The 15,738-nt window shown below is 41.3% G+C and overlaps 1 protein-coding gene across 1 annotated transcript in view; it reads left to right on the plus strand.

Moving 5' to 3' along the window:
• The window catches only part of fstl5 (follistatin-like 5), a 199,686-nt gene that overhangs the window by 36,210 nt on the left and 147,738 nt on the right, over positions 1-15,738 (plus strand). The window contains exon 3 of the mRNA XM_069670589.1: positions 8,200-8,230. Within this exon, the coding sequence (XP_069526690.1) occupies positions 8,200-8,230 (31 nt within the window). The remainder of the gene's footprint in view (positions 1-8,199; positions 8,231-15,738) is intronic.

A 15,738-nucleotide genomic window follows, 5' to 3' on the forward strand; every position in this document is an offset into this window, starting at 1 on the left:
CGGACACCCAGTCTGTAATATTGCAGATGCAAAGGCTTTCATCAGTGGGCCATAGGCTCAATCACCATTGTGTTACCTCATTTGGCGATTCTGCAAATCTTCGAGATTATCACTTTACGCTTGAAGACTAATCAGATGCCAAAATGTCTATAAAAAATGTCTACTCTGAATCTCTAAATCATGCTCATGTAAACAAAACAAATGATCTGTCAGGGTCAAGGTCAGACTGGAGACTTAACCACAAGTGAAAGTTTAATAGTTTGCTACAATCCAACACTTGTGCATTTTAAATATAAAGCACATTTATGTTGTGATATTTAGATGTTTTGTCAGCCAGTAGCAAGTTGTTTGCTATTAGTGTCCTGACAGAAAACAAACTCTCACCAGAAAAACTTCCAGCTCCCTGTCGAGCTCCCTTCAGCCAGCTGCGACCTTATTTAGATGGATCACTCGTCACTTTAACTTATCAGTCAGCGCTTTTAGTAGAGGAGTAGTTAGAAACGGAGCATCTGTCAAACGCTCAGCGCTGCATTGCTCACGGGCAGTTAGGACACTCCAGTGATAAAACACACAAGCAGACTGACTTTGTTGCTGATGCTAGTTGGCGTCGCATTCAGTTTGGACAAGGTGTTACACTGCGAGGAAGGATTATCTGACTCTAATAATAATAATAATAATAATAATAATACATTTTTTATTTATATAGCGCTTTACTCAAAGGCACTTTACATAAAAGAAAGAACAGAAGCAACAATAGTAAATACATTAAACACATTAAGAACACATACAATGCACAAATAACCGGTCATTGGTTAAAAGAAGATTTAAATAGGTGCGTTTTGAGTGCAGTTTTAAAGGAAGGAAGAGAGGGAGAGGTCCTTAGGTGTTGGGGGAGAGAGGTCCTTAGGTGTTGGGGGAGAGAGTTCCAGAGGGAGGGGGCAGCAGTGGAAAAGGCTCTGTCCCCCCAGGTCCGGTATTTGGTTCGGGTGAGAGGGGTGAGGAGGTTGGCATCAGTCGATCTTAGGTTGCGGGTGGGGGTGTATTGGAGAAGGAGGTCGGGGAGGTAGGAGGGGGCAAGATTGTGAAGGGCCTTGTAGGATTTTGAATTGTATACGAAATGTGATGGGAAGCCAGTGGAGGTGTTGTAGGACAGGGGTGATGTGTTCTCTGGAGCGACAGTGGGTGAGCAGACGGGCTGCAGAGATTTGGATGTACTGCAGTTTATTGAGGATTGTGGAGGATGTGCCATAAAGAATGCTATTGCAATAGTCCAGTCGCGAGGTGATGAAGACGTGAATCAGTGTTTCATCAGCTGAGAAGGTGAGGGAGGCGCGAAGACGGGCAATGTTTTTGAGATGGAAGATGTAGTTGACGTGAGGTTCAAATGTGAGAGATTGGTCGAAAATGACACCAAGGTTGCGGATGTGGATGGACGCAGGAACAGTGGAGCCATCAATACGAAGGGTGAAGTCGGGGCAGGATGAGATGAGTGATTTGGGGCCGATGACGAGGATTTCTGATTTGTTGCTGTTGAGTTTGAGAACGTTTGCTTGCATCCAGGTTTAGAGACTCTAGAAAGTTATCATGATGTTGGTAAGGAATAAAGATAAAGGTAGCACAGTACTCACATTACATATAAATTTTCTCGGCTCATGCACTAATGTTTTCCAGTGAAGTTTGTTTCTGAAGCAGCTGCGGCTAAAAGTTGAGCAAGGTTCAGCATTTCTTCAGGTTCCCAGTGTTCTTTGTGTTCTGTGTCCAGATAAAATAAATAAAGGAGCCTTGTTGTTTTTCACCCTGCAATATCTGTATCTTTATCCAGGTCTAAAAGACTAATCTTGCCTTCAGATATAGCTTCTGTATATTCCACTCTCTTGTCATTGCTGTATGTTGCAGTTTGTGGTTTTATGTTACAAGTTGAAGTGTACTTGGAAGTTGATGGTGTGGAGGAGTGAGGGATGTCAGATCTGAAGCAGGAGAAAGAGAGGAGAAGGAGGCGGGCGATATGGGTGGAGGAGGGCGGGAGGGGGGGGTTGAGAGATAAAGCCAGAGAGAGAGGCAGAGGGAAGGAGATGTGGGCGGTCAGCCAGCTAGCTGTGACAGGGGCAGATGAACCACAGGTTGTACAGCTGGGTGCTTCTCCGTCCCCAGAGTCTCGGAGCAGCAGAGACAGGCCTGCCAGCGGCCCCCGGGGGAAATCACTCTCTTCAAACAAATGAAGTGTGAACACTGACTGCCATATGCAAATAAGCCCCTTTTGATATCTTCCCTACCTGTAGTGCAATTCTAAATGTCACCTCCTCCATAGGGTGGGAGGGGGAAGAATGTCAGGGTGCCACAGGTGTTTTCGCTGATTTGGGCCCACTGGGTCGTGAGTCAGCATTGTTTTGTGAAACATCCTAAAAGGGGCATTTTTTTTAACAGATCATGATGTTAAATAGAGTTTTTTGTTTTATAATATCGTCTGGTTTTTAAGATAAGATAAAATAGCCTTTACTGATCCCCACTGGGGGAAATTCACCGGTTACAACAGCTCAAAGGAAACGACGGGGTAAAACAAGTGATGGATAAAAAAAAATGCAAGACAAAAAGACAATAATAAAATACAATAATAATGATATTAATGGTAAATATATACACTATGTACAACTTTAACTTATAGTGGATGCTTAAGTTTCTGCACAAAGTCAAAAACACACAGTGTGTATTATGGTGATAAGGCTGAATAAATAACTGCACATGAAAAGCAATTGCACAGACATAAGTGCACGGTATGGATGAGGTGATAAAAATGCAGAAATATATGTAGCAAAGATGATATTACACTATAATAATATATTACAGTAGATGTGCATACATAGTAGATGATAGTAAAATATAAATATGTTTAAATATAATTGTGCAGTTATAAATCAAACCTGAGTGCAAAGAAGCTGCCATGACTGGTGGTTAGTGACTGGAGTATTGTGATCAGACAGCGGTGCTGATGTTATAAAGTCTGACTGCAGATGGATAAGATGAATGACCTGTGGTAGCGCTCCTTCTTGCAGGGTGGGTAAAGGTTATTGTTTTTAAATATCCCACTTTGATATATAGTATATCACATTTTCCTTTAGAACATTAACAGTTGTGATGTACAGTAGTAATGTCAAATGATCAAAAATGCCTGGATAAACCCGACAGATGGTCAGTCTCTTTATTTCCTGTGGTGAATTTCCATTATCTGGATCATTGTAAATCCGGTTATTCCTTAAATGAGTGACTGACAAAGTCTACTTTGTCTGGTGTAAAGCCCTTTTCAACTAGAAGGAGGTTCTTGTCCTTTCTGTGATGCATTAAAGCATGTTTTTATGGTTATAATAAAACTATTGTCAAATGCAACTAATTTGGGCCGGATAATTGTCACATAAAGATTTCATATAGAATAGAATAGAAAATAATTTATTGTCTACTTTTTGTATGCAAAAGGCAGAAATTTGTGTTTGACTTACAGGTGCAAATATATGTCATATAAAACACAGGGTAACACATTTTTGATAAGATGAGATCAGATGAGCCTTTATTGATCCCCAGGGGGGAGATTCGGGTGTTGCAGCAGCACAAAGACAAAATAGCAAGTAAAGAATACAGTATAAAAATAATAATAAAATAAAAATATGAGTTTTATACAACTGTTGTACAGGAAGGCGTAAGTGACAAGTTAAAGTGACATAGAGTGACATGGTGTGTAGGATGAGATAATACAGTATGGTATGAGGTCTAAGGTTTACGATAGGGTACAGTATAAGATGCAGTATAAAAGTGTAAGTAATATAGCGGTAAAAATTTCAATTGTAGTATAATATAGTATAGTCTAATATCATATACTATGCAGTATGGTACAGTAACAATATCGTAATGTACATTATGAACATATACATATAGAATACTACAATATAATGCACCATATAATATACTATACTATACAGCATTTACACAAGGTGCTACGCACACTTAAAACACAACACACACAATAAACAACATAATGCTTCCATTGCTCGTCAATAATGATCAGAAAGTGGTCCATTAAAGAAGCTGCAGCTCTACAGTATTACACTCAATGGTATTATTGCTATTCATGGCAGATGTTTCTTCAGTGTAACTTTGTCATAAGAACTTGGTGAGAGTTTTTATAACTGACACAATCTCAGATCCCGTCGGCTATAGTCTGAGGCGATATCGCCTCTGGGACACCAGTGAATGTGGAGGTAAGCAATAAACGACTTCCCGTCAAGACTTCACTTATTAGACTTATTACAGAAAGAGAAACCGTTTTCTTGTGATTTACTTGTTATTAAGGGTCTTACCTTTGCTGAAATTTCAACATCATGATGCAGATTTGTAAAAAGTTAAAATTAAGCTTTGTCAGGTCTGTCCTCAAGAGGAGAAGAAAAGTTATTTGTAGCACGGATGCATTCGATGAAGTCGGGAAATCTGAACGCTGAACAGCTTTTGTGACACAGCGTCAAGGGAATTCATCTCAAGTTACATTTAAGATCTAGAACAGATTGTTAGCTGTTAGCATGCAGATGTCTGTTTATAGAGATTAATAAGAAGCTAAATCGTCGTCAGATGGCCGCTGATGTGAGCCGGGATGGCATTGCGGCGGATTACGTTCCGTCTGCTTTTGCTCTCCTCATGGACTGTTTTTCCTGCATACGCAGCAGCCTGGACTGGGACTACAAGCATAGTTCAAACAGAACCAGAACACTTGCCTTCCCGGAAATCCACATCCCTGCCTACAGATTCTACTCTGTAGGCTATTCTACTATGTAGAACCTGTAAAAAGAGATTATAACTGACATGCTTGGTTGTCGCTTTTAGCTGCTGGTCATTAGCACCAACGGTTGTATTTAACAGCAGCTCGGCTGCCACAGGAAGTCTCCACAGTCGGCTTAGGACTTGTTAAAAGTATGTAAGTGCTCATGTGGGTGTTCTTTAGTCTGACAAGGGTTTCATTAGCGACAGCAGTTATTAATGCAAGAGTACAGAGTCAGTGCAGTCTTAATGAAAGTGCAGGAATGACAATGTGGAGTGAGTATAGTGCAATGATACAGAAATCAAAGTGAGCTGGATTATTCAGGCAGTAAAAATCCATTATTAACCAGACAGATCTTGTGACACAATTACCCTTTCAAAGAACGGTATACTCGAGTAACTGACTTACAATAAACTGAACATATTTTAGCAAGAAAATCTACAGTATGCAGATCTTGTGTGCAAACCAGGAATTAGGTAATCTTCTATTTTCAGCAGGCAGTCAGGGACCACTGTTCTTTATTGACTGTAGACCTGTTGCATAATGTATCCTCTCCATAACAGCGCCGTGCTCGAGCTGGTAGAAAGAGAGTCTGAATTTTCAGTACACGACCGAGAAGGATGAGCTATGCAGATTTCACTGTAGAGAAATCAAATATTAATGCCTCTTTCTTTCGTATTCATGGTTTGTGGAGAGCAGCTACTCAAAATAGTAATCCTGATAACAGCATTTTCTACAAGCAGCGACACTGTGCATTCTCTAAATGCAGCTGATTTTATAGTGCGCCCACTCAGGGGTCATGGGTATTTGTTCTTTCTATGTCTACACTTCTGTTTTTAGTGACTCCGATTTTTTTTAAAATCAATATACAGTATATCGGGATTTGCAGTAATAACAGGCAGCGCTACCCAATGGTATGCGCTTTGTAAATTCCCTCATTTATCCTTTTATTTATCGTATTTTAGTGTTAAATAAATGAGCATAACAGAACCATCTCATCAAACAGACACGGCTACTTTCAGGGGTGTATATGGCGTGCTGCAAAGAGACCTAACCACTGCTTACTGTTGGATGGCACTGTCCTCAGTTGTCTCTAGTGAGGCTGCTCCGTGACTTGGTGCCCGGTGGGGCAAATTGCACCTTGACAGCTAGAGAAGAGGTAGCTAGATGAGCCCTTAAATATGAAGTATTTCCCTGTTTCACAGGGGCTTCTCTGGCCCACATTTTGTTTAGTTTGTCATGCAAATTTGCTGGCTCTCCCCTGTCTTTCATTTGAAAGCAGAAATGTTCCCAAACTGCCAAAGATATATTTGGTTTGGTGATCAGAGCAGCTGCATTTGTTTCCTCTTAAAAAACAAAGACTGAAATTTGTGCTGCACAGGAAGGAAACACACAGTTGGTGGGGAAAATTACACCCTTGAATCTTTACATAACAAAAATTATATAACATTCAATAGACACGCATGAGATTGTAAACAAGAAAGCCTCATGGAAAGACATGAACAGCAGTTGTGGCAGAGCCTTGCTGTCCCCTGCAGTTGGCCTGTCAATAATGGGATACTGCTTTTTTGCATTAGATAGGGAAAAAGTCAGTGTGTGACCAAGTCATCTTTGCTCAAGTCCCAAGTAAGTCTCAAGTCATTTGGTCAAAGTCTCAAGCAAGTCTCGAGTCACTTTATCTTGGTCAAGTCGAGTACTTAGTTAAGGCAAGTCAAGTCCTGAGTTAAGTCACTTTTTTCCATCCAAGATCCAGCACTCTTACCTGTCATACCCGGTCTTTATAAAGAGAAAAGACAAGGTATTAGTCGCTCGTCTAATAATGATATTATTGGCCAATTTATATAACCTGTTCAAAAAGTATAGTAAAGGATTGTATCTGTATTATCTTGGCACAGACGCAGCCATGATGATGGTCTGCTCTGAGCACGTATTGAGTAGTAACGAGTACGACTGATGAGGCTTCTATTTGGGGGCTTTGATGTTGCGTTCTGCCATAGCGAGGAGTTTGACTGACAGCTTTGTGAGTCGTCCAATCATGATTCCCAGTTTGCGCTGCATACAAACTTGATAGTTAGACAGAAACCTTGAATTTCATCATTTTATATTTAACAGCTAACATTCAAACTTATGAACACACAAGTCATCCGAGTCATCATGCTTCAAGTGAAGTCAAGTCATTCACTTGCAAGTCCAAGTCGAGTCTCAAGTCATTTATTTTGTCAAATCACAAGTCATCAAAACAGTGACTCGAGTCGACTCGAGTCCAAGTCATCAAGTCTCAAGTCCACATCTCTGGAAAAAGTAGGACAATCCAAAGGAAACAGGAGGGAAACTGTAGAGTAATAAGGAGATCAATTAATCGCTTAAAAGTTTTTTCGAAGGAGCTCACAGTAAAGTAACGATAAGATTACATCATCAGAGATGCAAACTCCTCACCTTTCGGCGAAATTCTGCGTTTTGAGATCAAAGTAGGTCACCAACGAGATTCGTGTAGATCTGAGGAGCGGTCGGCATGCAATCTGCGGCAATGGTTTTGGCATCTCTTCTATTTTCTCCACTCGCCGCGAGCGAATCTGGCACGGAAACATACTCAGACCTGGATAAAATGGATAAACAAGCACAGGCCACAGACCTAACTACACAATGCTGGTAACAAACACTGTCTATACTGTGGCCATTCATTCAGTGTAACGTTATTGATCCCAAGTAGGGCAATTCATTTTTAACTTACCCCATCACAAGCTCACAAACAACATCTACAAACGCACAAACAACAACCAAAATGTGGCTGTTAGAATTAGTTTTCAGGCAGATGCAAATATACTTAAAAGTAACTAGAGATGAGTATGTAAGGCAGAATCTGTCAACATTTTCTCCTGGGGGACAACGCCCCCTCTATCCACGCAATGTTCTCACCTTTTTTACACCTTACCTGTTTGCATCCCTGCATCATGCAACAAACATAAAGAAAAACATCAAAACCTGAATTTGATGGCAAAAGATTACGTAATAACAAAATATATCCTTCATGCACAAAGTTAAGTCATATAGGATGTGACTGGTGATTTTTTGAAAGGTTTATTGTTGCGCGTTCAACTGAGGCAACAACCACTTAACGTAATGGCACGTTAATGTCTGACTTATCAATGCGTCATTAATTGCCATTCAAACAGGCGACACTACATTGCTCTGGACGAGTTCTTGCAGGCTGAATTCTTTAGATCTGAATTCTTCGTCATCTGAACACTGAGACATTTGCAAAGAAAGTTGTGTTAAGTGGTCTATAGGTGATTTCTGTGGTAATAGCACAAGGATTTTACTCGCATAGTTAACAGCTTTCTGTTTTGTTTTTCAAGTGGTGGTTTAATCTCTTCTTCTTCTCTGTCTTCTTGTTCCAACAGGATGGGATCCCAGAGAGCTTGAGGATAAAGGGTGAGTTTGCATTTTTCCTTCCTTCCTCGTTCCTCTTCCTCTCCTCTTTGACATGCAGCCAGCTTTAACTTTATGCAGGTGAGGTGCAGGATTGTCTGATGGAGGCCACAGCATGGCTAAAGCACATAAGCTGTGGGATCTGTGGGAGCAGCCCATTTTGTACAGGATTTATGTGTTTGATTGTTTAATAGAAAACAGCAGATGCAGAGAGCAGCTTTTTATGATATTCACACTGGAAAAACCATTAGGAGCACAGCACTCCATCGCCTCCGCTTTCAATCACCTTGTTTGGCTGAACATGAAGATCTCACCAGATAATCACCGAGCGCTTCCTGGTGCAAACATCACTGTGGTGATCTCCTCTCGTTTCCATGTAACCAGGTGCTTTTAAACACTGCATAGAAGAAGCATGAAGGAATTCAACCACCACTGGACCATGTGGTGATGCACATTGTTTCTTGCCACAGTTATGCTTTGTTTTGTAAAATAGATGAGTCATCACCAACCTTGGACAGACAATAGAAAACATTCATGCACCTTACACTTCAACATCAATATCCTCCTGTGAAAGAGAACCCTCAATTATGCACTGACCAAGTCTTGTATGTGCATCTATCCACAGGGACAAGTCAAACAGAGGGAGTGAGAAAGTGTACTGTATGTGCACCGCTGCATGTTCTGTGTCAGTTGATACTAGGCTGCAGTGCAGGTGCAAGATATATCTTTCAATTAATAGTAATAAAGGTTTTGTGCAATATACTGTACAGCAGAGTGAAGTGTGAAATATGGATTGGAGAGAAAGTTTAATACTTTGGCGCATCTTAAACGCACATGCCCCTCAGCATCACTTTTTGTTCTGCTGTGATTTCATATCGCTCAGACACTCCTGGTTTTATGAAGTTTTGTGGAAATGAACAAAATGCCTGAAGTAACTCATGAGCTGCTCAGTGCATGAAAAGTGAAGAATTATACTTCCCCTTTACAAGCGATGTGAGAAGTGGAGTTTCGAGTTATTGGATGAGACATAAGTTTCAGTGCCAAAGAGAGCAGCTGAAAAAAAACGTACTTTAATATTTGCTTTTGAAAATTCACTCAGAATACGATTAGCTTTAACAATGATCTGCATGTGGTAAAACATTTCAGAGACTTGGGTCGCGATTTGTCATTAAGGAGGTGGTGGTGGATCCTGAGGCCAGACCAGGTGAGAACCACTGATTTAGACTTCATGTGGGGCTGCACGGAAGGTCCTTAGTTCCATCCCTGGTTCGGACGATGGGGGCCTTTCTGTGTGGAGTTTGCATGTTCTCCCCGTACATGTTCTCCCCGGCTTCCTCCCACAGTCCAAAGACATGCTCATAAGGTTCATTGGTGACTCTGAATTGCCCGTAGGTGCGAGTGTGAGTGTGAAAGATTGTCTGTCAGCCCTGTGATTGATTGGCGATCAGTCCAGGGTGTACCCCGCCTCTCACCCAGTGACAGCTAGGTTCGGCTCCAGCCCCCCCACGACCATGGACAAGATAAGCGCTTTGGAAAATGGATGGGTTGATAGACTTTATATGACGTCTATAATCTGTGGATATATGAAACATGTGTTTGTGAAGCGTTTTACTATATCAGGGTTTAATCCAACATTTATTTTCATTACAAACTAATCTGCCTTTTGTCTGGACTACTTAGATTGAGTATTTGTTTTATCTTGTTAAACTCACCTCAAAAACACTAACTTCAAACATGAAAAGTTCAAGTTTATTATTGGCATTGCAACCATAAGTACCTGTTGTTGTTGTTGTTGTTGTTGATGTAACAAGAACATATGTTGTTGTTGCTCTCTTTGCCTGTCTCTATCCTGCATCTCCTTCTATCCCATTTTCGGCCCATCTAGTCGAGGCAGATGGCTGTTCAACATGAGTCTGGTTCTGCTCGAGGTTTCTGCCTGTTAAAAGCACGTTTTTCTGCCAATGTGCCGAATATTGCTAAGTGCTTCTCATGTTGATTCATGTTGCGCCTCTCTTTAAATAACATAACGAAGAGTCGGTCTAGACCTGCTCTTTTTGTAAAGTGTCTCGAGATAACTCAAAAACAAAATAAAATTTAATTTGATTTGATTTGAAGTTTGAGGAGCTGTTCCTGTGAGTTTTTACAGTGAAATTTTAAAAAATCTTTAAAGATCTTCTTCTTATTTAACTGTGCAGTAAATGTCCCCATTCACCTTCATGGTGCTCAAGGTAACATTTTAATTAAATAGTCTCTTGTTTTAGAAACTTAATTGGGCTGTTGGTTCATTTTTATAAAGAAAGCATTACTTTAAAAAATAATTGATTCATAGATGAGCCTTTAATGAAGAGAACCATTAGCTGCAGGTGTAGCTGGCACCATTATCCCTAACCAGGATCATCTCCTGGTGCGGTACAAGCTGTCGTGGTTGCATTAATGGGCCATAGTCCTCTCGCTGTTTGACAGATGCATCTCATCTGTCAAACCTGTCACCTTTCTAATGCCTCCTGTGTCTCCTCTAAACAAGAGTCAATGTCAGGTGAAAGGTGCTCCTGCTGCCCAACATGTCTGCCACTAAGTGTTTGAAAGGGCCGCTAAATGAACATCTCCCCATTTTTCTTCACCAGGGAAGGTCGAAGCAGTAATTGTAGAGGGTGCATTACCATAAAGGGCGGCCCCAGCTGTCTGCTGTGATTCACTTTAATGCGCCATGTTCTGTAAGCCGAGAGGGGAGATCTCACTTTGGCTAGTTTTCAGCAAACTCATTTCCAGCCCTGATAACGAGAAGGCAAGCGGCCTGTAGAGAAAATCATAAATAATTCAAGCATCAACCCGGACATTGGGGGCTTCTCATTATTACGCAACTGAGGTCAATTTGGCAACTTGAATCTCACAAGCTACAGTATGTAAGCATCTCCTTTTTTAAGATGAGAGGAGACAAAGTAGCAGCTGAATGCAGTGATCCTGTTCATTGTTCAAGAAATGTGTAAGAATTCCTGGAGCAGAGTATGTGAGGTTTCTACCTGTCTTTTAAAACTCCTGCAGGATACAGGTGTGAGGCGTTTAACAGACTAATCAAAACCAGTTACAGGTCTGAGTGTTGAATTCCCTGGCAGCCTTGTTTTGTATTCAAGTATGTATGAATACATACTTGAATGTGTTAAATTGTCTGAGACTGTAATATTCCTCACCCTGTTGTAGACTGAAAACCTGTCCAGCGAGCACCTTGTCCAATCTTTCACCTAATGTGCGCTGCAGCCCTGAACTGGATGAGCAGTTAAGACAACGGATGGGTATTATATTCCTACAGTTACTGTGGATGAGAAAACAAAAAAATAATTATAGATCGGGGAATGCAGCGCCCCCATAAACTCTCACTGAATGTCAGCGCAGAGGAGACAAAGACAGAAAAATGCCAGCCGTTTATCAGGAAGCTCTGTAATTGGAGTCCCAGAAGGAGCATGTGCCACACTCACAGAGCTTGTTATGCAGTCAGCAGCAAAAACCTTGGGCTGCCGGCGAATTGGGAGTTTACAGAATAAATAACCTGATTTAGCCGTATGAAATACCTGTTGCAAGTTTTAGAGATAATCTTACCTTCCTCATTATGTGTAAAACGTGTCAGTGAAGGCAACGCTGTTATGACGGCTGTCTTGTGCTGGTTTGGTGAGTATAACGGGAGACTGTAGTCTTATTGTTGATGTTAAAATATGATGCTCAGAGTCTTAATAAAAAAGACACATTTGTTTATGTTCTGCTTAAATCAGGTTAAAAATACTTGTTTAATCTAAATTCCTTGTATTACACTTTTGAATATTCTCCGAAAATGACAGAAAGATGAGTAAAGCCCAATAACAAACAAAGTTATCTCATGACACTTAACATATAGAGCAGGTCCACATAGATCTATATCATAGACTGTAATAATGGACGTAGTCTCAGTGACGTCACCCACTGGTTTCTGAAGAAGCGGTTTGAAGCCTGAATTGCGCCGGCGCTGGGCGTTGCCATATTGGAAATGCCAGAGCAGACTAATCCAGAGACGGGCAAAGAGGCGCAGCGCGAACGAGCTGAAGCTTATGGCTGAGCTCTATGGGCGGGCCGCCTGAATCAGCCAGCTACGGCTATGAAGCTAGGCTATATGCTCCTCAGAGTAGCTAGCGGCAGTTTCCCACCTGCTGTAATGTTATTTCTTGTTTTCTGGAGCCTCAAGTGGCCACTGGAGGAACTGCAGTTTTTTGCAATTCTGCATTGGCTTCATTTTTCAACACCGGAGGTTGCCGCTTGGTCTATATCAGTACAATGAGGGTGGTGACAGACGAGACACGGCACACCGAGACGCTCCGCATAATCTGCTTTGCAGAGATGTTGATCAGGTTTGTCAGGGAACACCTAAACAGTGCACGCTGCCAAATCTGTGTAGCTTAATCACTTCTAAAAGAAAGTATTTTTGGTCACTGTGTTGGAACTAGTTGGACAATGACATTTACAGTGCATACTAACAACAGTGTGCTTTTTTTTTTTCTATGGCAACTTTAATAGGAATAAACTACCCCCCCCGGCAGTGGTTACAGGCATTAAAAATAACTATAAAGATATAATCAGTCTTGTCTCTGTTGGTCTTGTTTGCATTTGTAGCTCATATAGAGCCATCAGTATTGATTGATTGATATCATCATTTCAAACATGTTAAAATTAAAGTAGATTAAAAAAAAAAAATAAACAAGAAAAGTATTGAAAACAAAAATATCCATATTCAACACAAAGCAAACAGTACATGTTCAAAAAGGAGTAGGATGAGGTTTACACTTATTTTTTACACTTTATTTTATCTACTTTTCAACAACTATAACACAAATATTAACCTGGTTTCCAAAGTAGAAACAATAAATATATAAATACAGTTAATTTCAGTCCATTTGATAACCAGCTAAATTTACTTTTCCATAGCTTTAATTTACCTGCAGATGAGAACAAAACGAAACAAAAAAAGTATAATTTTCTATACTAGTCAAGTTTCATTTTTGCTTTGCTTCCATTATTTGCAACTTGTTGCCACGGCTTTTTAGCAAATGTAGTTTCAGGGCTTGAGGGTGGTATTATGAATTTTTTTAAATTTACATATTCATTCTACATATCGATTCTTTTAAGTTTAATGACTCCAGTTCAAACTGTGTACTGTTTGCAGTGAATCCACCTCCTTAGCTACTAACATCTGTAGTAGAGAGTCGGCCTGTTCTGTGCTGAAACCTACTTTTTGTGCTTTTAACTTTGCTGACATCTGCATGTTTAAATACTCTTGTGATATATTGAGCTACCACTGTAGTTTACCTTTAACCTTACCCTGTAGTTCACACATTTAATGAACAAGTAGTCTATACAGCAACATTAAAGTACATGAGGCGGCTGTGGCTCAGTCGGTCGTCTCTCAATCGGAAGGTTGGGGGTTCGATCCCTGACTGCTTCAGTCACATGTTACATGTCGAAGTGTCCTTGAGGAAGACACTGAACCCTCAGGAATGCATAGATCCTGATTGGAAATGGGCACTTAGGTCATTGCCATCAGTGTGTGAATGAGTGAATGCGACATTGACTTTACTTATATAGCACTTTTCCACTCACTTTTCCACTACATGTCACATTCACCCATTCACACACACATTCATACACTGCTGGCAGAGGTGAGAGCTGCTACCTGAAGTGCCCGGCTGTCAACCAGCCTTCACATTCACACACCGTTGGCTATGCCACTGGGAGCAATTTGGGGTACAGTGGGGTGGGGTTCCTGCCCAAGGACACTTGGACATGTAGACTGAGGGAGCTGGGGATCACCAGCGTCCGACTGAAAGGCGACCGACTACCACTGAGCCACAGCCGCCCCTCAGAACTAACTGCTCAGTATCGGTGTGTTTTTAATCTTGCCATGCTTTTGATGATATTTCACATGTAATTCCTGGAAAGAAAGATTGTGCCTACTATTTGGTAAATCCAGCATTTTAATCAAATTTCTCATAACTAGAGGCTGTGTGTAAACACGCGTAGGTTCATTGAGTAAGCAGGTGAAGCGATCTCTTCATGCATGTAATCACAGCCACTGAAGACAGATTTCCCCACAGACAGAGTGCAATATCAGTCTTAAATAACAATCGAAAATCCCGCACTATTCCCATTAGTGCAGTTCAGCCTTTGAGGTTTGAACTGTGCACACGAGCAAACATCTTGTTTAGTTGCCTGGCACTACTGTTTATGTTCCTCTAATCTATGTCGTCTCCAATTCTTTCATACACTGACATAATATGTTCATTTGTATGCATGGCAGCTGCCTCACCCCCACCAGACCCGAGCCCACAGCAGAAGTACATTTGAATAATTCAGAGGCTGCAAACACCAAGCTCTAAATTGTATATTAATTCTAAAGTTACACACCACCCCCTGGGCCCGGGTTACACTTTTAATAACTCGTCACAGCTGTACGGTGGAGCGCCGAATGCGGCGCTGCTCCACACTTCTCTCACACTGAATTAGTAGGAGATTCCCCGTTGTTCCACCTAACCTTTCACTGTTTCGCCACGATTTAATTTAAGAGCGCTTTCATATAGTAAGTCTTAATCACGTTACTGTAGTATCGTGGAGTGTGCAGGAGTACTTTTTAAAGAGAGGCTGTGGGACTGCACTGCACCATCTGCTTATGAGCTTCACTGACGGGCTTAGATGAGGAGCCGAGGTTAAAAAAAAAAATAAGCCTGTCGGATTTTCCTTTTGGAATTCCCACAGGACAAGCTGGCTAGCTTTACAGGCCACTTATGCTCCTTGACCCATTAAGCCGTAAGAGGACAGTCGTGTCTGGCCTAAATACTGTACGGGACAGCTCAAGTCGCCTCCTCGGGGGAAGGAAGCCGGCTATACCTTTCATGGTCACACTTCTAAGAGCATTAGAGTGTTTGCACTGCAGGTCTTCATGCTCTGTTTTAAATGGTTGTCAAATCACTTTTTCCCATGCGAATCCCTGGGTTTCGCTTGTAAGTTATCTGAAAGCAATATGACCCAAAAAGTAGTTTGTTTTTTGGGCAAAAGTTCACCCACATTACCCGAAATAAATTGAACTTTAACCAAAGAATTTGTATTTTTCTTTTGGCTGAGCTGACCCTTTACTACACCTGATACAATTGACCCTTCAGTAAGCCCCTCCCTTGAACGACCAATGTCCAATCCTACGTTAGCAACCGTAACTAGGTGCAGGAGGCCTGTCAAGCTTTCAGAACAAGGTGAAATGCCAAAACGATGTGCGTATGGAATCTGCAAGTCTGGCAGCAGATCTCCTCAAAGTTTAGAGGGGGGTGTCATATTATTCACTTTTCCAAAGCCAAAAACTCGAGAGGAGAGAAGTCGGACATGGATTAAAAATTGTGGAAGACAGTCAACTGATCTCTGCTTACAATCCTGTCTGGCCTGCGCTATCACCACCGGTGATATGAGCCTTTATTTTTCCACCCATTGGTTTGTGCCATTGTTGT

Source organism: Semicossyphus pulcher, unplaced genomic scaffold (genome assembly GCF_022749685.1).
Source record: "Semicossyphus pulcher isolate SPU_LCO1_2020_fin unplaced genomic scaffold, fSemPul1.0.p SCAF_2, whole genome shotgun sequence".
Taxonomy (NCBI): Eukaryota; Metazoa; Chordata; class Actinopteri; order Labriformes; family Labridae; genus Semicossyphus; species Semicossyphus pulcher.